Source organism: Carcharodon carcharias, chromosome 19 (genome assembly GCF_017639515.1).
Source record: "Carcharodon carcharias isolate sCarCar2 chromosome 19, sCarCar2.pri, whole genome shotgun sequence".
In the NCBI taxonomy this organism is placed as follows: domain Eukaryota; kingdom Metazoa; phylum Chordata; class Chondrichthyes; order Lamniformes; family Lamnidae; genus Carcharodon; species Carcharodon carcharias.
The window spans coordinates 91,866,152-91,893,896 of NC_054485.1; the positions used below are offsets into that span (position 1 = coordinate 91,866,152).

Below are 27,745 nucleotides of genomic sequence, written 5' to 3' on the forward strand. Positions count from 1 at the left end.
CATTACTCTGGAACCTCGAAACCGGCAGTGAGGAGAGGGTCCCGTGGGAGCTGTCCCACACGTCTGGGGTCCGGTGGGAGCTGTCCCACGCGTCCAGGGTCCAGTGGGAGCTGTCCCATACTCCTGGGTCCCGTGGGAGCAGGCGTTACTACCTTGCTCTCAGCCAAGAACCTGCGGGGACTGTCGTGAACCTTTGGAATTCTCTACCCCAGAGGATGTGGAAGCTGGGTCATTGATATATTCAAGGCGGAGTTAGACAGATTTTTGATCGACAAAGGAGTCAAGGATTATGGGGGACAGGCAAGTGGAATGAAGGCCAAAATCAGATCAGCCCTGAATGATGGAGAAGGCTCGATGGGCTGAATGGCCTACTCCTTTTCCTATTTCCTATAACCTTATGTTTTTATAATGCTGATCCTGGAATCTGTGGGGACTGTAGTAATACTGACCCTGTGCTAACCCTGCACTGACCCGGGATCCATTCGGAGTGAGCGTACTGACTCTGCACTGACCCGCAATCTATTCGGAGTGAGCGTACTGACTCTGCACTGATCCGCGATCCAATTGGGGCGAGGGTACTGATCCTGCACTGACCCGGGATCCATTTGGGACGAGCGTACTGACTCTGCACTGACCCGCGATCCAATTGGAGCGAGCATACTGACCCTGCACTGACCAGGATCCATTCAGAGCGAGCGTATTGACCCGGGATCCATTCGGGGCGAGCGTACTGACCCTGCACTGACCCGGGATCCATTTGGGGCGAGCGTATTGACCTGGGATCCATTCGGGGTAAGCGTACTGACCCGGGATCCATTCGGGGCGAGCGTACTGACTCTGCACTGACCCGTGATCCAATTGGAGCAAGCGTACTGACCCTGCACTGACCGGGATCCATTCGGAGCGAGCGTACTGACCCTGCACTGACCGGGATCCATTCGGAGCGAGCATACTGACCCTGCACTGACACTATGCTCGCCTGGGACTGTAGTGGTGCTGGCAATGGTCCAGTGACACTGGTGTTGCCGTGGGTATTAATGGGCAGGTAAGCAGCTATCTCTTTTCCTGACCGCCCTGTTCAGTTGGTGCTCCTCTTCCTGACAGGTGCTGTGAAGGTGACTCCTGCTCATGACTATACCGACTACGAGCTCAGCCTGAAACACCAGCTCCCTCTCATCTCCATCTTTAATGAGAATGGAACCATGGCAACCGAGAGTGGAGATTGGCTGGAGGTAATGGAAATGTCAGCGGGACGGTAACGGGAACTGGTATGAGGGTAACAAAGAGGTGTTCGAGATTGGGAGGAGCCAGGGAGCAAGGGCAGGAGTTGGGGGAGAGAGGGGAGGAGCTGGGGGGGAGAGAAGGGAGGAGCGGGGGGGAGAGAAGGGAGGAGCGGGGGGGGAGAGAAGGGAGGAGCGGGGGGGGAGAGAAGGGAGGAGCTGGGGGAGGGAAGGGAAGAGCTGGGGGAGAGAAGGAAGGAGCAGGGGGAGGGAAGGGAGGAGCAGGGGGAGGGAAGGGAGGAGCGGGGGGAGGGAAGGGAGGAGCGGGGGGGAGCAGGGGGTGGGAAGGGAGGGGAGGAGCGGGGGGGGAAGGGAGGGTAGTGAGGGATGAATGGGGGATAGCATGTGGAGGAATGAGCGGGTGAGTTGGGGGAGTGAGGGGAGAGCATGGGGAGGTGCAGGGGGAGAGCAAGGGGAAGGGGCCACATGGGGAGAGTGAGGATGGTGCATGATCGATGATCATGGCGCTCGCATGTCCTCGGTGCTCTTGCACATTATATGGCTTTCCATCCCCTGCATTTACTCATTTCGTGCCCTCCCTCACCACCCACACCCCCTCACCACGCGCACCCCCTCACCACCCACCCTCCCTCACCTCGCGCCCTCCCTCACCTCGCGCCCTCCCTCACCTCGCGCCCTCCCTCACCTCGCGCCCTCCCTCACCTCGCGCCCTCCCTCACCTCACACCCTCCCTCACCACACACCCTCCCTCACCACACATCCTCCCTCACCACACATCCTCCCTCATCACCCAGCCCTCCCTCACCACCCACTCTCCGTCACCTCCTGTACACTCTCACCACCCAACCCCCTCACCTCGCACCCTCCCTCACCTCGCTCAACCCCTCACCACCCATCCTCCCTCCCATGCCCCCTCCCCCCCAATCTTCCATGCTCACTCACTTCCGGTGCTCTCTGCCTCCCATTTATTTCTGTAGGGTGTGAAGCGGTTTGATGCCCGTGAGAGGGTGTTGGCTGCTCTGTCAGAGCGAGGCCTGTATCGTGGTTTGAAGGAGCATCCCATGGTGTTACGCTTGTGCAGGTAAGGAGAAATGCTGAGAATGTGAGGGTGTGTAGTGTTGCCTAACTGGGTGGGCTGTAGGAGAGCTGGCTATGTCATTTAGCTGGGTATTGATCAGTGCTCCACATGGCCTGGGTATTGACCAGTGGCCCAGGTGCCCTGGGTATTGACCAGTGCCCCACCTGCTCTGGGTATTGACCAGTGCCCCAGGTGCCCTGGGTATTGACCAGTGCCCCAGGTGCCCTGGGTATTGACCAGTGCCCCAGGTGCCCTGGGTATTGATCAATGCCCCACGTGCCCTGGGTATTGATCAATGCTGACCCTCCCTGGGGTGCAGAGACTCTCTCTGTTGGTTCCATGGTTGACCATCTCTTCGTTCGCTTACAGCCGATCTGGTGATGTGGTCGAACCACTCCTGAAGAGCCAGTGGTACGTTCAGTGTCGGGAACTTGCGGAGGAAGCGATGGCGGTGAGTGACATTCCTTAAACACATGCTCACTTACTGAGAGACAAGGGAACTATCTGACCCGCTGTCCCACCCAGTCCCAGAGGGGGAAAGGACAGTGTCTGACCCACTGTCCCACCCAGTCCCAGAGGGGGAAAGGACAGTGTCTGACCCACTGTCCCACCCAGCCCCACAGGGCATGGCTGGTGTGTGGATGATTTTTGACCCTACAGTGAGGGAAGGATTCAGTTCGCAATCGGCCACATGGGCGGCCGATGTTCCTCTGTGAGGCAGCGAGCAGGTGTCGGGTGGCCTGTTTACAGGCGAGCTGCTCTGGCTCTGATGTATAAGCCAGCTGGCGTGTGGCAGTGTGAATTTGCTCCGCGGCGGGCACTGGCACCGACCGCTGGCCTGGCACCTGTTCCTGGTCATTCACTGGCTGAGCTAATGTTTCTCTGTCCTGTAGGCCCTGGATCGGGGGCAGCTAAGCTTCACACCTCCCTCCCTCCAGAAGACCTGGCATAGCTGGCTTGCCAACATCAGGTCAGTGTTCGGGGCTGGGTAGTGGTGGTGGTGGAGTTGGTGGTGGTGGTGGTGGTGTGCACGCGGAGGGAGCTGGGGCGGCCCACAGAACGCAGGGATTGAACTTTGCCTGCCCAGGCCTGATGTAGCCATGTTTAGCCGGGAAGCTACCACCCCCTGGACACACCCTGCATGTGCCCGCTCCCTGGGTGGGAATGGGAATGCCTCTGCCCGATTTCTGCTCCCGTAAGAGGTTACGCAGCCCTGCCCCCTCACGGGCACCATCTTGCGCTGCGCGGGTACAATGTCTTGATTGGGTGGGACCCCACGCCACCCGGCCAGCCTCACTCTGCCTGGAGTCACCTTCGGCTCGCTGAGTGAGTAATGTGAGAGGTGACGTCTGGCATGTGCGCAGTGCTTGGGAAGAGCACCTAACTTAGGACGTGCGGTGCCCAAATCTCCCCACCGGCTGGGGCTTCTTCACCGCTGGCTCTGTTATAGACTAATTCAGAGAGGTCAATGAAAGGCTTCCAATTACAACTCTGGGTAGGGGGGAGTGACTCTCCTCTTCTTCAAAATAGTGGCCAATAGGTCTTTCACCGCCACCTGAGAGAGCCGATAGTGCCTCGGCACCTCCAACAGTGCAGCACTGCCTCTGGGTTGTCAGCATAGATGATGTGCTCAAGTCCCGTGTGATACCCCCTGAGCTGCGGCTGCCAGTGTGATCAGTCAGCCACTCCTCCATTGTTGTATCACACGTTTACCAGGATAACAGAAGGTCAGTTCCATAGACCTTAGCTGTTCCTGTGTTCCCGAGTCGTGTGGAGGATGTGACTGGATGGAAAAGCAAGCCCTGCCTGCATTTCTGTAGCGCCTGATGATCACCTTCGGGAGGCCCGAAGCGCTTTAGAGCCAATGAAATACTTTTTGAAGCTAGTCACTGTTGGAATGTAGGAAGCATCAAGAGGAGCCTCCAAGGTGGGCGGGTATTCCCTCCCTGTCCTGGCAAGTGAGAATGGCAAATACGTCCGTGATCTGCTTGGCTCTGGGATTGGCTCAGAGAATCCTGGAAGGGTTGGGGTAGGTGGGTGGGTGGAGGTATTATTATATAATCAGTTTATCGGGAAACCAAATTGATGATGGTGATACAAATTAAACAAGTAATCATCGTAGCGTAGCTATAGACAATTGTTAAAGTAAAAGTAATCACAGGGTTGCACAATTATGAACATTTGAGAATATAAATAATTATAATAAGTTGCAAAATGCAGGCCTGTTCAATTAGCAGAATAAAAGCAAAAAGGTCTCCGACACTCCACATTTATCTATCCATAAAAATGCAGTCAAGGTTTGAGTTTACTAAATTCTCAACCATTTATATACTATTCATTCTTTTTATAAGGTAGAAGATCAGGCTGTCTGGTACTCTAATCATTTTATATCTAATTGCAGAATGGTGTCTATTCCCCTTAATTCCACAGCAGATTTACTTCCATGTGGTTGTGACAAGAATGGCAATGGGAGGTGGGATTCAAGAGTTTTGTAGCAATATCCAGGCAGAGCTTTTCCCACCTTTCAGTAAGGGAACGCGTATTCCGTTGAATCGGCTGAATCTCAGATGCAGACTGACCACTGATTTCTTCCCCCTCGTTTTCCACACCCCCCCTCCCCCCACCTTGTTTTGCAGTGATTGGTGCATATCTCGACAGCTCTGGTGGGGCCATCGGATTCCAGCCTATCGTGTCACCTTCCCTGGCTCACGTGACCTGGAGGTGCGGGTGAATCCAGAGCTTTTACCTCCCCATGGGAGGTGGCCTCTGTCAAAAAGCGCAACTGACGTGGAAAACCCGGAGCCCGAGAGAGTGGGAGGAGGGGGATTCGGAAAATGGGAGCTGCCGGAAGTGGAAGGGGTAGGGGGTGGGGGTGGGGTGGGGGGGGATGTTGGCGGTGGGGATGCAGAAACCAGGAGCTGGAGCACAGGACGAGAGTGGGGGAGCCAGGCTAAGTTGGAGGAGGTTGGTGGCGGGTTGTGGGACTGGGGGTGTGGGTGTGGGGGAAGGGAGCCGGTGGTGTATTCTGAAATCAGGGCAGTGACGAAGCCAGGGGAACGATGGGGGGGGTGGTGGTGGTTACAGGGACAGAGCCAGGGAGGGGGGAGTGGGGATGGGGCCAGGTGGTGTGGGGATGGAGTGGGGGAGGGGGGCTGGTTGTGGGGACAGAGCCAGGGAGAGGGTTGTTGGTCGGGGGAATGGCAATAATGTTAATGGTGATGGGGGGGGGGGTGGTTTGCCGGCGGTGGTGTGTAATGGAGTTGAGTGATTGATTGTTAACCGAAATTGACTGGGGTGAGATGGGGGGTGGGTGGAGCTGGGGAGGGGTTGGGGGGGTGGGGGGGTGTGGTAGACTGATCATGTGGTGTGGAGTTGGGGGTGGATTGGGTGACATAGCCTGGGGGCCGGGAAATGCTGCCCGGTGATGGGCTTGTGACCAGTGTTGAATGGGTCAGGCCAGAGTGCGATGGGTTGGGTGGGAGGGGGTGGGTTTTGGGGGTGGGAGGGGGTGTGGAGGTCGGACAGATCGGGTGCTGGCACCAGTAGGGTGCAGTCAGTTAGGGGCAGGTTGAGACCTTGGGGCGTATGAACAGAACAGGGAACGCAGGACAAAGCTTGTGTGCCGATCAGCGCTTCACAAGAGGAACCTGTCGCACGGTTACTGTCCCCGTGGCTACAGCACTGATTCATTTCCCCTCTGTCACAGGGAGAGACGGAGGAGCTCTGGGTAATCGGCCGGAATCAGGAGGAGGCTCGCAGGAACGCAGCAAAGCAGCATGGGATAGAGGAGAGCGAGATTGCACTGACACAAGGTAACAGACAGACCTGGGACAGGACAGCACTGGCGGGGGCGTGTGTGTGTGTGTGTGTGTGTGTGCAGTCACCTGGGTCAGGACTGGGTGTGTCTGTACAGTAACCTGGGTCAGGACTGGGTGCCTGTGCTGCACTGTCCCGGGATGAGCCGTGCTTGTTAGTGTCTGGCATAGCCCTGACATGCTGTGTTCTCACGTCCCTTATGTGGTTTTTCATTTCCACAGATGAGGATGTCTTGGATACGTGGTTTTCCTCTGCTCTATTCCCGTTCGCGGCTATGGGCTGGCCACGAGAGGTGAGTCATTAGCAACTCTGACCTCTGACCCCGAACCCTGGCCACTGCACCCCCCCCCCCCCCCCCCCCCCACCCCCGCCAGTTACCCGTGGCTGACTGTTTCTGATCAGCAGTCAGCCATAGATCAGTGGGGCGGACTCATGCCTCAGAGCGAGTAGGTGGTGGGTTCAAGTCCCACTCCAGTACTGCGCGAGTGCTACACAGTTGTCGATGCTGGTTAAACTGAGGTTCCTTCTGCCCTCTCTGGTGGATGACCAGAAGGGGCGGGGAGAGTTCTCCCATGTCCTGGCTGATAATTTATCCCTCTTAAGCAAATCGTTAAAGCAAATGGGTCTGGTCACTAATCCAGTTGCTATTTACAGAATTATACAGCAAAAAGGGGAGGTGGTGGCATTTTCACTGACTAGTATTCCAGAGACCCAAGGCAATGCTCTGGGAACCCGGGTTCAAATCGATGGTGAAATTTGAATCCAGTTTTAAAAAAAACAGCAGTCTGATGTTGACCATGAAACCATTGTCAATTGTTGTAAAGACCCATTTGGTTCACTAATTTCCTTTAGGGAAGGAAATCTGTTGTCCTTACCTGGTCTGGCCTGCATGTATAACACAGTTGACTCTTTAAAAATGCCCCCTGAAAAAGGGCAATTAGGGATGGGCAATAAATGCTGGCCTAGTCCGCAATGCCCACATCCCACAAGCGAATAAAAAAAAGAGGCCATTCGACCCATCGAGCCGGTACTGGTTCTTGCTTAGAGCTATCCAATTGTTCCCACTCCACTGCTCATTTTCACCACCCCCCCATACCCCCCTACCCTGTCTCCAACAACTCTCTGCAGAATTTCCCCCATTCATTATTGATCCAATTGCTTTGTGAAAATTAGATAGAATCTGCTTCCACTGCCCTTTCAGGCAGTTCATTGCACATCACAACTACTCAATCCAGGAAATCAGATTTCTCTCATCTCCCCTTCTGGTTCTTTTTTGCCAATCACCTGAACTACCTGTCCTCTGGTTACCACCCCCCTGCCAATGGAAACTGTTTCTCCTTATTTACTCTTACAAAGCCCTTCATGAGTCCAAGCACCTCAACTGAATCTTTCTCTTGTTCTCTGTTCTAAGATGACGACGCCACTTTGTCCAGCCCATCCACATAACCCCCGATATCTTGCTGTGTGCCAATGAGATGCTGCCATTCACTCCGTTATTACTCTATAAGAACGCTTCCTATGTGATTCGCTACCAGTGAAGAGTTTTGAGACGTGTTGAGCTACCGGTATTAATGCGGGTCTTGCTTTTACCTGACAGAGGGCGGATTTGAGGAACTTCTACCCAAACTCGCTGCTGGAGACAGGAAGTGACCTCATCTTTTTTTGGGTGGCGAGGATGGTCATGTTGGGCCAGCAACTGATGGGGGAGCTGCCTTTCCGACAGGTGGGTGTGAGGGGCAGTGACAGGTGAGATCGCCATGGCATAGCACTGAAACAACCCATTGCTAGGGCAGAACCCACATTAGCTACAGTCCTCCCATGGTGTATGTGTGAGTCACCTGCTCTCTCTCTCTGAGTCTCCCTCTCTCTATCTCTCTCTGTGAGTCTCACCTCTCTCTCTCTGCGAGTCTCCTCTCTGTCAGTCCTCTCTCTCTCTCTCTGAGTCCCCCCCTCTCTCTCTCTGAGTCCCCCCCTCTCTCTCTCTCTGAGTCCCCCCCTCTCTCTCTCTCTGAGTCCCCCCCTCTCTCTCTCTCTGAGTCCCCCCCTCTCTCTCTCTGAGTCCCCCCCTCTCTCTCTCTCTGAGTCCCCCCCTCTCTCTCTCTGAGTCCCCCCCTCTCTCTCTCTGAGTCTCCCCCTCTCTCTCTCTGAGTCTCCCCCTCTCTCTCTCTGAGTCCCCCCCTCTCTCTCTCTGAGTCCCCCCCTCTCTCTCTCTGAGTCCCCCCCTCTCTCTCTCTGAGTCCCCCCCCTCTCTCTCTCTGAGTCCCCCCCTCTCTCTCTCTCTGAGTCCCCCCCCCTCTCTCTCTGAGTCCCCCCCTCTCTCTCTCTGAGTCCCCCCCTCTCTCTCTCTGAGTCCCCCCCCTCTCCCTCTCTGAGTCCCCCCCCCCCTCTCTCTCTCTGGGCCTACTGCTCTCACCCTTCTTCTCCATCTCCCTCGGAGTTTTCCTGTGAACAGTTTTTCCTTCTTTGCTGCAGGTTCTCTTTCACTCCATGGTGCGTGACTCTCACGGGCGAAAGATGAGCAAGTCGCTGGGTAACGTCATTGACCCCTTGGATGTGATCAACGGGATCTCAATGCTGGTAATAGCCTGATGGAGGTGGGGAGTGTGTTTGCTAATCACATCCCAGTGCTGTCTGTGCCATACTCTGTACATTTGCTGTTCACGCCCACTCTGCCCTCCACCCCCCTGCCCGTACCCCATTTGTTGTTTTCCCTCCAGCTGGAGAAGCTACCCTCCCCGTGCCCGCCCACCCCTGCCACAATCTGCCGTGAGCTGGGAACCTCACTCTGATGACCTCTTGTTCCTTTCCAGCGTCTTCACAAGAAGCTACAGGAGGGGAACCTGGATCCTCGAGAAAGCCGCATTGCCCAGGAGGGACAGGTGAGTTTGCACATCGTGCTCTGACCCTCAGTTGACCATCTGGCACACTCCTCCGCCCCGCCCCTCCCCACGAGGATGGGTGGGTGACCAGATCCCACTCTGACCCTCCCTTGCCAATCCCAGACCCTCCTCGCTGACTCGCTGCTCACCCACTGCTCAGATCCTGAGGGATTCTCTCCCGCTCTCTATAAGGTGAACCATTCACCCCACCCGCCACCCCTGACCCCACACCCTAAGAGAGGGAAGTTCGGTTAGCTGAACCAGAGACTGCACAACAATAATACTCACACAGCACCTTTTAATGTGACAAGAGGCTACAAGATGCTGAAGCAGGGCAGCTTTTGGGCTGGTAAAGCCAGGCAGATGCTTCGGTAGCAGGGACCATTGGGAGGTATCAGCAAGCAGTGCCAGTCTGTGAAGTCTAGCCCCCAGGGTCTAGGCCCACACCCGGCTGGAGCCTGTTTGCGGGCAGAGTTTGGGCACAGGCTACCCCTCGGGAGCAGTGTCACCCTCCAGCCTCACCACCCAGGCACCCACACACACCCCCCCCATCACTAACCCCCCCTAGACCATGGCTGCACTGCCAACCCAGTGACTGGTGCTACCAGCAGGTGACAGTCCACAGGCAGCTGGTGGGTACCAAGCCCTGGGTAGAAGGGTGAACTATATCGAAAGTGCAGCACAGGATCAGGCCATTCAGTTGGTGTTTCTTCTCTGCTCAAGCCCCCTCCTATCCCTCTTCATCTCACCCTATCAGCAAACCCTTCTATTCCTTTTTCCCCTCGCTTCCCCTTAAATACACCTGTTGTTAACCACTCCCTGTGGTAACGCGTTTCTCACTCTGTAAATCATTCTGGCTAAAGAAGTTTTTTTTCAATTCCGTGTTGGATTTATCTGATATTTATGGTCCCTAGTTTTAGCTATATTTGTCAGAGTAAATTCTTGCTCCTGAACAGAAGTTAAGAGCATAAGAAATGTGGGCAGGAGTAGGCCATCCAGTCCTTCGAGCCAACTCCACCATTGAATGAGAACATGGTTGATGATCTACTTCAACACCGTTTTCCTGCACTATCCCCGTATCCCTTGGTGTCTTTAATCTGTAGAAATCTATCATAGGAACAGGAGGAGGCCATTCAGCCCGTCGAGCCTGCTCCGCCATTCAGGTAGATCATGGCTGATCATCTGCCTCTACTGCGCTATCTCCATATTCGTTGATGTCATTACTTTCCAGATTTCTGTCTTGAGCGTGCTCAATGACTGAACTTCCACAGCCCTCTGGGATAGAGGATTCCAAAGATTCACCATACTCTGAGTGAAGAAATTCCTCCTCATCTCACTCCTAAATGGCCTGCCCCTTATTCTGAGACTGTGTCCCTTGGTCCTAGACGCCCATCCCCACCCCCCAGCCAGAGGAAGTATCTGTCCTGCATCTACCCTGTCGAGCCCTATGAGGAGTTTTGTACACTTCACTGGAGTCACCTCTCATTCTTCTAAACTCCTTAAGAGAATACAGACCCAGTCTCCTCAATCATAAGACAATCCTGCCATCCCAGGAATTAGTTTGGTGAGCCTTGGATCATTAACCACAATGAATTGCCAGCGTTTATTGGACCAGAACTTTCAATAATAATTTCTGTGGAAATAGCTTGTGTTCCTTTAAAAGGTCGACGCTTTTTTAAAAATTGGATTTATTAACCAAGCAAACAGAACTGAACGGAGGATTAAACACAGGAAGACAAACGTTTCATTGAATATATACTTGGCTGCAAATTGGTGATCACTGTCGGCCTGAAGTTATCTCTTCATAAAACCTGAGTGATCTCTTGAAATAGTATTACAGCTCCATCTGATCTGATGGGCATGTGGAATTGTCTCCCAGCAGTTAATATGGTTTTTAATGGGATTGAGGGATGCAGGGATAATTAATTACAGGCACTCATTCTTGCAACACTTCCTGGCAGCTTGAAGCAAGATCCTAATTTTAAGAAATGCAAGCTTATTTCCACAGAAATTATGATTGAAAGTTTGTGTCCAGTAAACGCTGGCAATTCATTGTGGCTAATGATCCCTGTGGGGTTCCCCCAATAAGCTATTAAGCTGTGGTTGATATAATTGTTAACTGAATTTTCCTTTTTACATAATGACTTCCTGGCACCAAATCCATCTTAGAATGTTCTTTCAGCTAATACCACGCGATATTTGATTTCTCCAGCTCGGAACACTTTATAGTATGTTCTACTCCTTTTTCAAGCTTGGGGCTGATATTGTACATGTGGACAGGTTCATGTTATATGGCTGGACTTCTTGCTTACCGTGGGTTATAGGGCACAGAAACAGGCCACTCGTCCCAACCAGTCCATGCTGTTGTTTATACACCACTTGAGCCTTTTCCCATCTTCTCTGATCTAAATCTACCATTGTAACCCTTTAATTCCCTTCTCCCTCATTTGCTTGTCTGGCTCCCTCTTAAAATGTATCTTTTACAATTCACTTTGACCACTGCCTGTGGTAGCGAGTTCCACGTTCTCACCTCTCTCTGGGTAAAGAGGTTTCAGTTCAATTCCTGATTTTTTTTTTTAGCAACTCTCCCACATCGACGGCTTTCAGTTATGCTCTTCCCACAAGCGGTGGCACAGTGGTAATGGCTCTGGACTGGTAATCCAGAGGCCTAGGCTAATGCTCTGTGGAAGCAGGTTCAAATCCCACCATGCCAGCTGGTGGAATTTAATTTCAGGTTTAATTAACTGAATTTAAAAGTGAGTCTCCATAACGATGAACCTATCACCGATTGTTGCATAAACCCACCTGGTTCACAAATGCCCTTTTAGGGAAGTAAATCAGCCATTATAACACGGCCTGGCCTACATGTGATCCCAGAGCCATTGTGGTTGATTCTTAACTGCCCTCTGAAATGGTTCAACCCGGTTGTATCAAGTTGAGCAATAATGGACTGCAAACGGTTCAAGAAGGCGGTTCACCACCACCACCACCACCTCCTTGAGGGCAATTAGGGATGGGCAACAAATGCTGGCCTTGCCAGTGACACCCACATCCCATGAAAGAATAAATTGAAACCTTGCTACCGTGTCTGAAATGACTAAGAAATGTCTGTTATTTTGGAGCAAACCGCGCAATGGGACGCTAGTAGAGTCCCGGAAATAGCTGTAAATCAGGAAATGGAAGTAAGGGAGGAATTTGGGGAAAATTACAATCACCATGGAAGTGGTATTGAGCAAATTGTTGGGACTGCCGGCTGACCAACCCCCAGGTTCAGATGGACTTCGCCCTAAGGTCTTGAAAGAAGTGGCTAGTGAGATAGTTGATGCACTAGTTTTAATTTTCCAAAATTCCCTAGACTGTGGGAAGGTTCCATTGGATTGGACAGTAGCAAATATAACTGCTTTATTCAAAAAGGGAGGGAGACAGAAAGCAGGAAACTATAGGCCAGTCAGGCTGATATCTGTCATAGGGAAAATGTTAGATTCTATTACTAAAGATATTTTAGCAGGGCACTTAGAAAAATCCAAGGCAATCAGACAGAGTCAGCATGGTTTTGTAAAAGGGAAATCATGTTTAACCAATTTCTTGGAGTTCTTTGAAGGAGCCACATGTGCTGTGGATAAAGGGGAACCGGTGGATGTACTGTACTTAGAGTTCCAGAAGGCATTGGATAAAGTGTCACATCAAACGTTATTGCAGAAGATAAAAGCTCATGGTGCAGGGGGTAACATACTGGTGTGGATAGAAGATTGGCCAGCTAACAGGAAGCAGAGTTGGCATAAATGGGTCTTCTTCTGGTTGGCAGGATGTGATGAGTGGTGCGCCACAGGGAACAGTGCTGGGGCCTCAACTTTTACAATTTATATAAATGACTTGGATGAAGGGACTGAAGGAATGGATGCTAAATTTGCTGATGACACAAATCAGGTAGGTAGGAAAGTAAATTACGAAGAGGATGTAAGGAGGCTACAAAGTGACTTAGTTGGGTTAAGTGAGTGGGCAAATGGAGTATAATGTGGGCAAGTGTGAAATTGTTCATTTTGGCAGGAAGAATAAAAAAGAAGCTTATTACCTAAATGGTGAGAGATTGCAGAGCTCTGAATTTCAGAGGGATCTGGGTGTCATAGTGCATGAATCACAAAAGGCTAGTATGCATGAACAACAAGTAATTGGGAAAGCTAATAGAATGTTATCATTTATTGTGAGGGGAATTGATTACACAAGTAGGGAGGTTATGCTTCAGTTGTACAGGGTGAGACCACATTTGGAATACTGTGTACAGTACTGGTCTCATTTAAAGAAAGATCTAAATGTGTCAGAAGCAGTTCAGAGAAGGTTTACTTGCCTAATACCTTGAACAGGTGAGTTGTCTTGTGAGGAAAGGCTGGACAGGTTAGGCTTGCATCCAGTGAAATTTAGAAGAGCAAGAGGCAACTTAATTGAAACATTTAAGATCCTGAGGGGTCTCGACAGGGTGGATGTGGAGAGGATGTTTCCTCTTGTGGGAGAACCTAGAACTAGGGGGTCACTGTTTAAAAATAAGGCGTTCATTTAATACAAGAGATGAGGAGAAATTTTTTCCCTGAGGGTTGAGTCATTGGAACTCTCTTCTCAAAAGGCAGTGGAAGCAGAGCCTTTGAATATTTTAAGGCAGAGCTAGATAGACTCTTGATAAGCAAGGGGGTGAAAGGTTATCAGGGGTAGGCAGGAATGTGGGATTGAGGTTACAATCAGATCAGCCATGATCTTATTGAATGCTGGAGTGGGCTCGAGGGGCCGAGTGGCCTCCTCCTGCTCCTGATTTGTATCTTCGTAGAACAACTGTACAAAACTTTCTGAAAGATATCACTATGTTGAAGGCATGTACAGTAATGATTTAGGACGATGATGAGATATTTCTGCAGTCTGGGTTTTGGATCTTTGAAATTCTCTACCTAGAGAGCTGTGGACGCTCCACCGAGTCTGAGATTGAGAGATTTTTTTTGAGTGCTGAGGCAATCCGGGGATGGGGAGATCTTCGAAACATGGCCACGTGGGGTGGGATTGGGAAGAATGCACTTACGTGTGGCCTCTTTCATTAGGCCTTTTACCTCCTGCCGTCCGTCCCTCTCTGAGGCTCCTCAAAAGTGCCAAGTGAATTGTTTACGACGCTGAAGGTGCTAAATAAATGCAAATCGTTGTCACGGTTTTACCAATTTTTCCTGGTGGAATTTGGCACACATCATTGCAGGAAGATTCGGAGATGTTAATCCAGCAGGGAGGGGGTAAGAGACAGCGACGAATCACTTTCATTTTTCTCTCTCCCCCCCCCCCCCCACACAGAAACGGGATTTTCCACGCGGGATCCCGGAATGTGGTACAGATGCTCTCCGCTTTTCCCTGTCTTCATACAAGTGTCAGGGTGAGTAGCAATAAGAACTGAAATATAGATGTGCTTTCTTTCTAATATTCGGGTTAATCTCTCTTGAGTCCCTCTTTCCACATCTGTCTCATTAACACATTCTGGTTGCACTTTCTCCCCGACTCCCCCCCACACCCTCCCCCCTTCTTACCCCCCTCCCCATTCTCACACCCATCCCCCTCTCTCACACCATGCCCTCGCTCCCTCCCCCCTCGCTCCCTACCTCTGTCTCTCACACACCCCTCTCTCTCTCTCTCTCTATGTCTATCTCTCTCTCACACCTCCCTTCTTCTTCTCTCTTTCTCTTTCTCTCTCTCTCTATGTCTGTCTCTCTCTCACACCTCCCCTCTTTCTCTTTCTCTCCCCCTCTCTCTCTCTCTCTCTCTCTCTCACACACGCACACACACATACACACACCACCTCTCCCCCTCCACCCCACCTCTCTTCCCCCACCCCAGCCCACTCTTCCTCCCACTCCCCAAAACCCAGGAGAGGACATTAATTTGGATATTGCAACGTTCCTGAGTTCCCGCCGATTTTGTAACAAGATCTGGAACACCATGAAGTTTACGTTTTCCGCTTTGCCTGAGAATTTCCAGCCTTGGCCAACAGATATGGTGAGAGAGAGCTGGATGTGGGGATGTCTCTGTGTGTTGGGAATGGGGGATGTATTAGAGGGGTGGGAATGTCTCGGGAATGGGCATATCTGTGCGGCAGGGGTGGTGATGTTTCTAGGGAAAGGACAATTTCTGTGAGAAATGGGTGTGGATATCTTTGGGGGAATGGGCGTACTCTGGGTGGTGTGGGGGTGGGAATGTCTCTGGCAGGGTAGGGATGTCTCTGGGGGAATGGGTGTGTCTCTGGGTGGGTTGGGGATGTATCTGGGGGAGCAGGCGTGTCTCTGTATGAGAGAGGTGAGTGGGAATGACTCGGAATGGGCTTGTCTCTGAGGTGGATGGTGAAAATGTCTCTGGAGGAATGGGCATGTGAGGTGGGGGTGGGGTGGGGATGTATCTGGAGGAATGGGCATGTCTGTGAGAGAGGTGGGCAGGATGTATCTGGGATGAGGGTAGGGGATGTTCAGGGTGGGGAGAGGTGGGGGTGTTTCTTGTGGGGTGGGGGATATGTGGGTGGGTGTGAGGGGGTTGTCCTGGATTGCAATGCCTTTGAGGATTGGATGGGGTGTCCAAGGTGTTCGTGGTGTGCCCCAAGTATGAGGCAGGGGGTGTCTCAGATGGGGACGTCTCGAGGTGAGGTGGGAGGGCTGTCCCAGGTCCTGGGTGTGGGGCCATTGTCAAAAGCCAGTGGCTTGGGTGGGTGTTTCTGGGTATTGGGGGAGGAGGGGGAGTATCGTCCCGGATAATGAGGGGAGGATTATCCTGGATAATGGGGGGAGGATTATCCCGGCTAATGGGGGGAGGATTATCCCGGCTAATGGGGGGAGGATTATCCCGGATAATGGGGGGAGGATTATCCCGGATATGGAGGGAGGATTATCCCGGGTGTTGGGGGAGGATTATCCCGGGTGTTGGGGGAGGATTATCCTGGGTGTTGGGGGAGGATTATCTCAGATAATGGGGGGAGGATTACCCCGGGTGTTGGGGGAGGATTACCCCGGGTGTTGGGGGAGGATTACCCCGGGTGTTGGGGGAGGATTACCCCGGGTGTTGGGGGAGGATTACCCCGGGTGTTGGGGGAGGATTACCCCGGGTGTTGGCGTTGTTTGGAAGGAGGGATTGTGTGAAAACGAGCTCAGGAGGACAGTGGGAGGGGAACAGTTGGCCCCGCCAGACAGAGCATCACGGACAGGAGAGGGGAGATGGCAGCGCTGTGGTCTTGTCACTGGACTGGTCGTCCAGAGGCCCAGGCAAAATGGGCTCAAATCCAACTAGGGGGAACTTCAATTCCAGATTTGACGAATGGGATTTAAAGCTCGCCTCGGTGACGGTGACCAGGAAACCATTGTTGTTAAGAAAAAAGATCCATCTGGTTCACTAATGTCCTTCAGGGAAGGAGATCTGCTGCCTTAACCTGGCCTGGCTCTCAGCAACGTGGTTGACTCTTAACTGCCCTCAGAAATGGCCCAGCAAGCCGCTCAGCTCAAGGGCAATTACGGATGGGCAACAAGTGCCGGCTCTTCCCTTGAAACAATAAAGAAAACGAATGGTCTGTTTCAGCAGGTCCACGTCCCGCAGGTTAAGCGCCAGGGCTGCTGTGCTTCCCAGACCAGAGCTTTATTGGTGTGTTTTCAAATTAAACAAAACCCCAGGTTGGCAAGACCTCTTGCCCATCCCTTGAGTCAGGCTTTGATTTGATTTGAACCAAAATACTGCGGATTGCTGGAAATCGGGCAAACAAAAACAGCTGGAAAAGCTCAGCAGGCTGGACGGCATCCACAGAGAGAGAGAGACACAGAGTTAACATTTCGAGTCCGTATGACTCTTCTTCAGATTTGATTGAGTTGTTCTCTCGGCCATTGCTCTGGGGCTAGAGTCACGTACACGGCAGGGCAGGTAAGGAGGGAGAACAGCGGTCCTTCCCTAAAGGACATTGGTGATTCGGATTCCCGCTCTCTGGATTGTTCCCCCAAAGGTTCGGGATCCGAGATGCAGTGAATGTTCTCACCTGAGTCGGGTGCATTGGGGGTGTGGAAGTGGGGGAGGGTCGGGGGGGGGTGTGGAATCACGAGGAGGATGCGATTAATCGAGTGGTGACTGGAAGTGACGGGGATTACCCTCCTGTTCCCAGGTCCATCCAGCAGCTGCCATTGATCGCTGGATCCTCAGCCGGCTCCTCCACACCATCGCAGCCTGTGACCAGGGCTTCCAGGAATACAACCTCCAAGCAGTGACCTCCGCCATACACCGATTCTGGCTCCATGACCTGTGTGACGTTTACCTGGTGAGTGTGAAGCATCTCTCTCTCTCTCCTGCCACTGTCTCTCTCTCGCTCGTCTCTCTCACCCCCTTCCTCTCTCTCTCTCCCCCTCTCACACGTGCTCTCTCTCTCTCACCCCCACCCCACCCTCTCTCTCTCACCCCCTTACTCTTTCTATCCCCCCTCACACATACTCCTCTCTCTCGTTACGCTCGGACAGGCTCACGTCTGGGTGTCTCATATATCCGCTACACCAAGACCCGATGCAGCTGTGAGCACCATCAGTCACTCTGAGACTCGACAGCCCAGTGCGTCCCACTGTGATAAGGTGCATTTCTCACTGTCTGTGTTAAGGTGCATTTCTCACTGTCTGTGTTAAGGTGCATTTCTCACTGTGTTAAGGTGCATTTCTCACTGTCTGTGTTAAGGTGCATTTCTCTGTCTGTGTTAAGGTGCATTTCTCACTGTCTGTGATAAGGAGCATTTCTCACTGTCTGTGTTAAGGTGCATTTCTCACTGTCTGTGTTAAGGTGCATTTCTCACTGTCTGTGTTAAGGTGCATTTCTCACTGTGTTAAGGTGCATTTCTCACTGTCTGTGTTAAGGTGCATTTCTCACTGTCTGTGATAAGGTGTATTTCTCACTGTCTGTGTTAAGGTGCATTTCTCACTGTGTGTGATAAGGTGCATTTCTCACTGTGTTAAGGTGCATTTCTCACTGTCTGTGTTAAGGTGCATTTCTCACTGTCTGTGATAAGGTGCATTTCTCACTGTGTTAAGGTGCATTTCTCACTGTCTGTGTTAAGGTGCATTTCTCACTGTCTGTGTTAAGGTGCATTTCTCACTGTCTGTGTTAAGGCGCATTTCTCACTGTCTGTGTTAAGGTGCATTTCTCACTGTCTGTGTTAAGGTGCATTTCTCACTGTCTGTGTTAAGGTGCATTTCTCACTGTCTGTGTTAAGGTGCATTTCTCACTGTGTTAAGGTGCATTTCTCACTGTCTGTGTTAAGGTGCATTTCTCACTGTCTGTGTTAAGGTGCATTTCTCACTGTCTGTGTTAAGGTGCATTTCTCACTGTCTGTGTTAAGGTGCATTTCTCACTGTCTGTGATAAGGTGCATTTCTCACTGTCTGTGTTAAGGTGCATTTCTCACTGTCTGTGTTAAGGTGCATTTCTCACTGTCTGTGTTAAGGTGCATTTCTCACTGTCTGTGTTAAGGTGCATTTCTCACTGTCTGTGATAAGGTGCATTTCTCACTGTCTGTGTTAAGGTGCATTTCTCACTGTCTGTGATAAGGTGCATTTCTCACTGTGTTAAGGTGCATTTCTCACTGTCTGTGATAAGGTGCATTTCTCACTGTCTGTGATAAGGTGCATTTCTCACTGTGTTAAGGTGCATTTCTCACTGTCTGTGTTAAGGTGCATTTCTCACTGTCTGTGTTAAGGTGCATTTCTCACTGTCTGTGATAAGGTGCATTTCTCACTGTCTGTGTTAAGGTGCATTTCTCACTGTCTGTGTTAAGGTGCATTTCTCACTGTCTGTGTTAAGGTGCATTTCTCACTGTCTGTGTTAAGGTGCATTTCTCACTGTCTGTGTTAAGGTGCATTTCTCACTGTCTGTGTTAAGGTGCATTTCTCACTGTCTGTGTTAAGGTGCATTTCTCACTGTCTGTGTTAAGGTGCATTTCTCACTGTCTGTGATAAGGTGCATTTCTCACTGTCTGTGTTAAGGTGCATTTCTCACTGTGTTAAGGTGCATTTCTCACTGTCAGTGATAAGGTGCATTTCTCACTGTCAGTGATAAGGTGCATTTCTCACTGTCTGTGTTAAGGTGCATTTCTCACTGTCTGTGTTAAGGTGCATTTCTCACTGTCTGTGTTAAGGTGCATTTCTCACTGTCTGTGATAAGGTGCATTTCTCACTGTCTGTGTTAAGGTGCATTTCTCACTGTCTGTGTTAAGGTGCATTTCTCACTGTCTGTGATAAGGTGCATTTCTCACTGTCAGTGATAAGGTGCATTTCTCACTGTCTGTGTTAAGGTGCATTTCTCACTGTGATAAGGTGCATTTCTCACTGTCTGTGTTAAGGTGCATTTCTCACTGTCTGTGTTAAGGTGCATTTCTCACTGTCTGTGTTAAGGTGCATTTCTCACTGTCTGTGTTAAGGTGCATTTCTCACTGTCTGTGATAAGGTGCATTTCTCACTGTCTGTGATAAGGTGCATTTCTCACTGTCTGTGTTAAGGTGCATTTCTCACTGTCTGTGTTAAGGTGCATTTCTCACTGTCTGTGTTAAGGTGCATTTCTCACTGTCTGTGATAAGGTGCATTTCTCACTGTCTGTGTTAAGGTGCATTTCTCACTGTCTGTGTTAAGGTGCATTTCTCACTGTCTGTGTTAAGGTGCATTTCTCACTGTCTGTGTTAAGGTGCATTTCTCACTGTCTGTGATAAGGTGCATTTCTCACTGTGTTAAGGTGCATTTCTCACTGTCTGTGTTAAGGTGCATTTCTCACTGTCTGTGATAAGGTGCATTTCTCACTGTCTGTGTTAAGGTGCATTTCTCACTGTCTGTGATAAGGTGCATTTCTCACTGTCTGTGATAAGGTGCATTTCTCACTGTCTGTGATAAGGTGCATTTCTCACTGTCTGTGTTAAGGTGCATTTCTCACTCTCTGTGTTAAGGTGCATTTCTCACTGTCTGTGTTAAGGTGCATTTCTCACTGTCTGTGTTAAGGTGCATTTCTCACTGTCTGTGATAAGGTGCATTTCTCACTGTCTGTGATAAGGTGCATTTCTCACTGTCTGTGTTAAGGTGCATTTCTCACTGTCTGTGTTAAGGTGCATTTCTCACTGTCTGTGTTAAGGTGCATTTCTCACTGTCTGTGATAAGGTGCATTTCTCACTGTCTGTGTTAAGGTGCATTTCTCACTGTCTGTGTTAAGGTGCATTTCTCACTGTCTGTGTTAAGGTGCATTTCTCACTGTCTGTGTTAAGGTGCATTTCTCACTGTCTGTGATAAGGTGCATTTCTCACTGTGTTAAGGTGCATTTCTCACTGTCTGTGTTAAGGTGCATTTCTCACTGTCTGTGATAAGGTGCATTTCTCACTGTCTGTGTTAAGGTGCATTTCTCACTGTCTGTGATAAGGTGCATTTCTCACTGTCTGTGATAAGGTGCATTTCTCACTGTCTGTGATAAGGTGCATTTCTCACTGTCTGTGATAAGGTGCATTTCTCACTGTGTTAAGGTGCATTTCTCACTGTCTGTGTTAAGGTGCATTTCTCACTGTCTGTGTTAAGGTGCATTTCTCACTGTCTGTGTTAAGGTGCATTTCTCACTGTGTTGAGGTGCATTTCTCATTGTCTGTGTTAAGGTGCATTTTTCACTGTCTGTGATAAGGTGCATTTCTCACTGTGCCTCTTTGCGTTAGGGTATGTTTCTCACTATCTCTTGCTCTCCCTCTCACCAGCCCCTCACCCCTCTCTACTGTCTCTTTCCCTTTCTCTGTCCCCAGTTCCCTCTCTCGCCCCCTCCCCCGTCTCTGTCTCTCACCCCCGTCTCTCTCTCTCTCTCTCTCTCGCCCCCTCCCCCGTGTCTCTCTCTCTCTCTCTCGCCCTCCTTCCCATCTCTCTCTCTCTCGCCCCCTCCCCGTCTCTCTCTCTCTCTCGCCCCCTCCCCTGTCCCTCCTCTCTCTCTGCTCCCACTCTTCCTCACATCTGTCTTCTCCTTCTGTCCCCCCACCTATCTCCTTCACCCTCCTTTCTCTCCCTTGCCCCCCCCCACCCCGTCCCCTGGTCTCTGCCCCCTCTCATTCCACCCCGCCCATCCATTACCTGCTCTTTATTTCCCATCCGCAACCTTTTCTCTTCCCCCTCCCCCCTCCACACCTCCCCGCACCCCCTCCCCTCATCGTCCTCACCTGTCATCTGATGCTTCCTCTCCCTATCTCTTGTCGCTCCTTGCTGATTTTTCCTCTCCTTCGGTTTTAGGAGTGTGTGAAGCCAGTGCTGCGGAGTGGGGAGCGGTCACCGCTTGAGAGTGTGCAGCAGATTCTGTACCTAAGCACCGAGCGGGCTCTGTGCCTGCTCTCACCGTTCATGCCCTATCTAACCGAGGAACTCTGGCAGCGGTTACCGAGTCATCACCAACACCGCCAGCCCAGTATCTGTGTCACCCGGTATCCATCTGTCAGTGAGTTGGTACGTTGGGGGGGTTCATTGGGGTGGAGTAACATTGGGGGAGCTGGATCTGGGCGATTCTGGGATGATAGGGTGACAGGGAGCTGGGTCAACTGGGTCAGAGTGGGGGGGGTTGCTGGGCAGGTTGGGGAGCTGGGTGGTGTGGGGGAATGAGTGGGGCGCGGGGTTGGGAGCTGTGTGGGGCGGGGGAGCTGGGTGGGGTGGGGGTTGGGTCAGTGGGGTTGTGGGGATGAGTGGGCCGGGGGGTTGGGAGCTGGGTGGAGTGGGGGTTGGGTCACTGGGGTTGTGGGGATGAGTGGGGTGGGGGGTTGGGAGCTGGGTGGAGTGGGGGTTGGGTCACTGGGGTTGTGGGGATGAGTGGGGTGGGGGGTTGGGAGCTGGGTGGAGCGGGGGTTGGGTCAGTGGGGTTGTGGGGATGAGTGGGGTGGGGGGTTGGGAGCTGGGTGGAGTGGGGGTTGGGTCACTGGGGTTGTGGGGATGAGTGGGGTGGGGGGGTTGGGAGCTGGGTGGAGTGGGGGTTGGGTCAGTGGGGTTGTGGGGATGAGTGGGCCGGGGGGTTGGGAGCTGGGTGGAGTGGGGGTTGGGTCAGTGGGGTTGTGGGGATGAGTGGGGTGGGGGGCTGGGAGCTGGGTGGGGTGGGGGGGTTGCGACAGTGGGGGTGTGGGTTACATGGAGCTGTTTTTAGCTCCCGGGTTTTCTCTGTTCATGGGCTGCTCATTCTGACGGTGGTTACTTCATGTGTGTTTTGGGATAATTCCACTTTGGGGCTTCAGTGTTGTAGTTTCTCATTTCATCCAATGTCCAGAGCATGTCTCAGTCTCTGTCTTGTTCAGCGCCTCTCCACGTTCTCCTCTTCCTGCCACCTGGCTTAAATCAGCACGGCTGCTGTTTGGACCCCAGGCCATCACTGAGTTTTGTGCCTCAGCACAGCACCAGATGCTGCTGATTCAGAGCCAGCCAGGAGATTGAAGGGGAGTGGGTTTGCAGTTACGCCAGTGGCTGATGCACCGCCCCCCCCCCCCCCATGCCACTTGCAGGTGGGTGTGAGGGGTGGCGTTTAGCGTAACGGATATTGTCCTTTCTCTTTCAGCCGGACTGGCATTATCCTCAGGAAGAGTCGGACTTCCTGTTTGTGCAGGAAGTGGTCCGTGTGGTGCGAGCAGTGCGTGCCGATTATCAGCTGACCAAAGCGCGACCGGAACGTAAGTACCCGCCGGGGAAAAGCGGTCCCCGCGTTGTGTATACGCACGGCCGATGACCACACGGGCACTGGGTACAACGTCAGGATAAACGTCCGAGCGTTGAGGTAGAGTGTGGAGGTAAATAAGGCACCGAGCCCCAGTGCTACCGTCTAGTCCTGGTCCCGATGTAGCCACTTGGCCTCCCCCTCTGGGACCCTCAACGGGCAGCAGCGACGGGTTTGAAGGACGTGTTGGAGCTCAGCGCGGGGATGGGAATTGCCCCATGTAATGAGGCTGAGAGCAGCACCTTTTGGGAACCGGGAGTGGATTCAGAGACTGTCTCCGGAAAGGCTGTGTGTCCCAGGAGCCACCTGGCAACATTCCTCTATTCCGCCTCTGTTCAGTGACACTGGTCCGATCCCTCTCTCTGCCCCTCCCCAGCGTTGAGTTAACGGGCTCCTCTGTGTTAATCCACAGTGTACATCTCCTGCGATGAGGATGTGGGAGGCAGGCTGGGACCTTTCCTCGGCCCCCTCCAGACGCTGTCTCGCTCGGGCTCCGTGGAGTTGCTGACCCCTGGAGGGGATGCGCCTGTGGGCTGCACGATTGCAGTTGTCAACCAGCACTGTCAGGTTCACCTGCTCCTGAAGGTAGGCGGCAGTCAGGACACACACATCATTGCCAATTTATTCTTCTTTTTGTTTTAAAAGTAAGTTTGATTAGTGTATTTATTTGCTCGTCCCTGATTTGTTCTTTTGTTAATTGTGCATTAATTAGGTGTTCGTTGTATTCAGTTGGTGGGTATTAATTGGAAACTCACTTGTGCTCATAGAGAACGGTTTTGACCTAGAAGGAGAGCCCCTATCTTGCCCCTGCCAGCTCTGTGCAAGATCATATCACCTTGCCTCGCTGCCCCACTCTTTCCCTGTGGCCCTGCAGTTTCTTTTCCTCTTCTGGCAATTGTCCAGTTCTCTTTTTTGAAAGCCTTGGTTGACTCTGCCTTCACCGCACTCTCAGGCACTGCATTCCAGACTCTATCCACTCGCTACGTAAAAGGTTATTATTCATGCCGGCCCTGGCTGCTTTGTCAATCACCTTGGATCGGCGTTCCCTGGTTTTCAACCCTTCTACCGATGGGAACAGTTTCTCCCCATCTACTCTGTTCAGAACCTCCCTCATGATTTTGAATACCTCTGTCAAATCTCCTCTCAAGTCAAATCTTCTCCAAGGAGAACAGCCCAGCTTCACCAATCTAACCACTTAACTGAAGTTCCTCATCCCTGGCGCCATTCACATTTCTCTTTTTCTGCAACCGCCCCAAAGCCCAACTATAATATATCGATAATAAAGGAACAGGCTGAAGGAAGTGTTGTTGGTTGGAGCTCGGTATTATGCAATATTAGTCTCTGTAATTAAAAGCTTGTAAGAATACAAAGACCAGACTCCAGTGTACGCCTCTGTCTGGCTGTCCAATTTCTAACAGCCTTCAGATGGTGGCGATGAACCACCTTCTTGAATCGCTGCAGTCCATGTGGTGAAGATGCTGCGCTGCTGTTAGAGAGGGAATTCCGGGATTTTGATCCAGCGACAGTGAAAGGACACTGATATAGTTCCAAGGCAGGATGGCGTGTGTGGCTTGGAAGGAAACTTCCCATATGCCTGCTGCCCTTGTCCTTTTGAATGGTGGAGCTTGTGGGTTGGGGATGGTCCTGCCGAATACCAGGGATCTGATAAGCCCCCTCGACCCAGGACACTGGCGATTACTAATATAGGCCCAGGGAAGCGTAGCAACATCCCGACTATCGACTCACCAGATTCCTCTGTTGGAGAACAGCTGCTGTCTAAACATGAGGCAGCTGATCCATACAAGCGCGTGGAATTTATAACACACAAATAGGCCACTTGACCCATCGGGTCCGTGCAGGGGTTTTAATGTTCCACATGAGCCCCCTCCCACCTGTGCTTCATCTCACCCTATCATCGTATCCTCCCTTGTGTGCTTTTCCAGCTTCCCCTTGAGCGCATTAATGCCATTTGCCTCAATGACTCCAGGCGGTAACAGGTTCCACATTCTAACCATGCTCTGGATAAAGACGTTTCTCAGAATTGGAGTGTTGCATTTTGAAATTTGGTATTCTTGTGTTTGTTCTGAAGCCAAAAAGCTTAGGTAACATTTTTCATCAATATTCACATTTTTCATAGTTCCCCACTGGACTTAGTAGTAACCATCTTATATTTAAGGCCCTTGGCTTTGAATTTCCTGACAAATAGAAACATCTTTACGTGCGATTACAGAGGATATATGGCACACAACATATGGCCATTTATCCCAGATGTTTCAACCAGTTTTTATGTTCCTCCTTAACCTCCTCCCATCTTTCCTTATTTAACTTGACCATTTCTCCCTCAAATGCATTATCTGGCTTCCTCTTAAATGCATCTATGCTCCTCGTTCAAACCACTTCAGTTCCATGTTCTCACCACCCCTTTGGATGGAGAAGTTTCTTTTTCATGTCAACCCTTTCATAACGTTAAAGATCTTTTTCAGCTCTCCCTGCCCCCCAGCCCCTCCCCACCGTTCTTCCCCTCTCCAGAGAAAAGGGCACCAGCCTGGTGGATGTTTCCCCACTGTTATAACCCCTTAGTAGTTAAATTTGTCCTAGGAGATCGGTTTTGCACCTTCACTGGTGAAATTTTTATTATTTTTTAAATAGTATGGTTCGCTAGCGATCTTGACTGTGGTCTGACCAAAGCCCCTTAACAAGCCTCTGCTTTTGAATTCAATCCCTCTAGAAATTAACCACAGTGCTCGATTTGCTTTTCATATCCTGTTGTTAACCTACTTTTAATAGTTTGCGAATCCGTAGCTCCAGATTCCCCCAGTCCCTCCGTCCCGTTTAGCCGTCTGTTTTCCAAGCAGCCTGTGGATGCCTTATTCTTTCTACGAAAAAGTACCACCCCGCGCTTAGCAGCAGTAAAATTCATTGGCCCATTCCATGCTCAGTTTCATATTGAGTTACAGAATGGTGTAGCACAGCAGGAAATCCTTCACCCCATCTCCGCGCGCTGGTACTTCCTGAAGAAAACTGGGGAAAAAACAGAAAGTGCTGGAAATTCTCAGTGGGTCCGAGAGTGCCTGTGGAGAGAGAAACGGTTCATGTTTCAGTTCGATAACCATTCCGCAGTTGTTGCCAGACCAGCTCGTTATTTCCAGCACGTTCTGTTTTTATTTCAGATTTCCAGCACTCGCGGTACCGGTGACATTACGGCAGTGAATGTTGTACCTCATTGGCTGTGCTTTGAGAAGTCCGGTCATTGAGAAAAGTTGCTATACGAATGCAAGTCTTTCATTGTTCAATGAAGCAGGCTCTGTCTTTCATTTAAGACATTCCTTTCCCAATTTTCATTACTTTCCTCCAACTCACCAGAAATCCCCATCTTCCCGTCCCCTCCCCTCCCCTCTTCCCCCAGCCCCCTCCCCTCCCCTCTTCCCCCAGCCCCCTCCGCTCCCCTCTTCCCCCAGCCCCCTCCGCTCCCCTCTTCCCCCAGCCCCCTCCGCTCCCCTCTCTCCCCCAGCCCCCTCCGCTCCCCTCTTCCCCCAGCCCCCTCCGCTCCCTCTCTCCCCCAGCCCCCTCCGCTCCCCTCTTCCCCCAGCCCCCTCCGCTCCCCTCTTCCCCCAGCCCCCTCCGCTCCCCTCTCTCCCCCAGCCCCCTCCGCTCCCCTCTTCCCCCAGCCCCCTCCGCTCCCCTCTCTCCCCCAGCCCCCTCCGCTCCCCTCTCTCCCCCAGCCCCCTCCGCTCCCTCCATCCCCCAGCCCCCTCCGCTCCCCTCTTCCCCCAGCCCCCTCCGCTCCCTCCATCCCCCAGCCCCCTCCGCTCCCCTCTTCCCCCAGCCCCCTCCGCTCCCTCCATCCCCCAGCCCCCTCCGCTCCCCTCTTCTCCCAGCCCCCTCCGCTCCCTCCATCCCCCAGCCCCCTCCGCTCCCCTCTCTCCCCCAGCCCCCTCCGCTCCCTCCATCCCCCAGCCCCCTCCCCTCCCCTCTTCCCCCAGCCCCCTCCGCTCCCTCCATCCCCCAGCCCCCTCCGCTCCCCTCTCTCCCCCAGCCCCCTCCGCTCCCCTCTCTCCCCCAGCCCCCTCCGCTCCCTCCATCCCCCAGCCCCCTCCGCTCCCTCCATCCCCCAGCCCCCTCCGCTCCCCTCTTCCCCCAGCCCCCTCCGCTCCCTCCAACCCCCAGCCCCCTCCGCTCCCCTCTTCCCCCAGCCCCCCCTCCCCGCCCCCTCTCTCCCCCAGCCCCCTCCGCTCCCTCCTACCCCCAGCCCCCTCCGCTCCCCTCTTCCCCCAGCCCCCTCCCTCCCTCTTCCCCCAGCCCCCTCCGCTCCCCTCTTCCCCCAGCCCCCTCCGCTCCCTCTTCCCCCAGCCCCCTCCGCTCCCTCGCTCCCCCAGCCCCCTCCGCTCCCTCTCCTCCCCCAGCCCCTCCTCCGTGCTCCCCTCTCTCCCCCAGCCCCCTCCGCTCCCCTCTCTCCGGCCCCCCTCCGCTCCCTCTCTCCGGCCCCCTCCGCTCCCTCCTTCCCCCAGCCCCCTCCGCTCCCCTCTTCCCCCAGCCCCCTTCCGCTCCCCTCTCTCCCCCACCCCCTCCGCTCCCCTCTCTCCCCCAGCCCCCTCCGCTCCCTCTCTCCCCCAGCCCCCTCCCTCCCCTCTCTCCCCAGCCCCCTCCGCTCCCTCCATCCCCCAGCCCCCTCCGCTCCCTCTCTCCCCCAGCCCCCTCCGCTCCCCTCTCTCCCCCAGCCCCCTCCCCTCCCCTCTTCCCCCAGCCCCCTCCGCTCTCCTCTCTCCCCCAGCCCCCTCCGCTCCCCTCTCTCCCCCAGCCCCCTCCGCTCCCCTCTTCCCCCAGCCCCCTCCGCTCCCCTCTCTCCCCCAGCCCCCTCCGCTCCCCTCTTCCCCCAGCCCCCTCCCCTCCCCTCTCTCCCCCAGCCCCCTCCGCTCCCCTCTTCCCCCAGCCCCCTCCGCTCCCTCCAACCCCCAGCCCCCTCCGCTCCCCTCTCTCCCCCAGCCCCCTCCGCTCCCCTCTTCCCCCAGCCCC

The 27,745-nt window shown here is 52.8% G+C and overlaps 1 protein-coding gene across 3 annotated transcripts in view; it reads left to right on the top strand.

The window, feature by feature from the left end:
* The window catches only part of vars2 (valyl-tRNA synthetase 2, mitochondrial), a 46,000-nt gene that overhangs the window by 14,290 nt on the left and 3,965 nt on the right, over window positions 1-27,745 (top strand). For all 3 annotated transcript variants that reach the window (XM_041212823.1, XM_041212824.1, XM_041212825.1), the window contains 16 exons: window positions 1,105-1,232; window positions 2,219-2,322; window positions 2,689-2,770; window positions 3,213-3,289; window positions 4,956-5,040; window positions 6,026-6,131; window positions 6,357-6,427; window positions 7,733-7,858; window positions 8,608-8,712; window positions 8,946-9,014; window positions 14,337-14,415; window positions 14,905-15,032; window positions 17,164-17,316; window positions 21,277-21,486; window positions 22,577-22,688; window positions 23,145-23,317. In XM_041212823.1, the coding sequence (XP_041068757.1) occupies window positions 1,105-1,232; window positions 2,219-2,322; window positions 2,689-2,770; window positions 3,213-3,289; window positions 4,956-5,040; window positions 6,026-6,131; window positions 6,357-6,427; window positions 7,733-7,858; window positions 8,608-8,712; window positions 8,946-9,014; window positions 14,337-14,415; window positions 14,905-15,032; window positions 17,164-17,316; window positions 21,277-21,486; window positions 22,577-22,688; window positions 23,145-23,317 (1,808 nt within the window). The remainder of the gene's footprint in view (window positions 1-1,104; window positions 1,233-2,218; window positions 2,323-2,688; window positions 2,771-3,212; window positions 3,290-4,955; window positions 5,041-6,025; window positions 6,132-6,356; window positions 6,428-7,732; window positions 7,859-8,607; window positions 8,713-8,945; window positions 9,015-14,336; window positions 14,416-14,904; window positions 15,033-17,163; window positions 17,317-21,276; window positions 21,487-22,576; window positions 22,689-23,144; window positions 23,318-27,745) is intronic.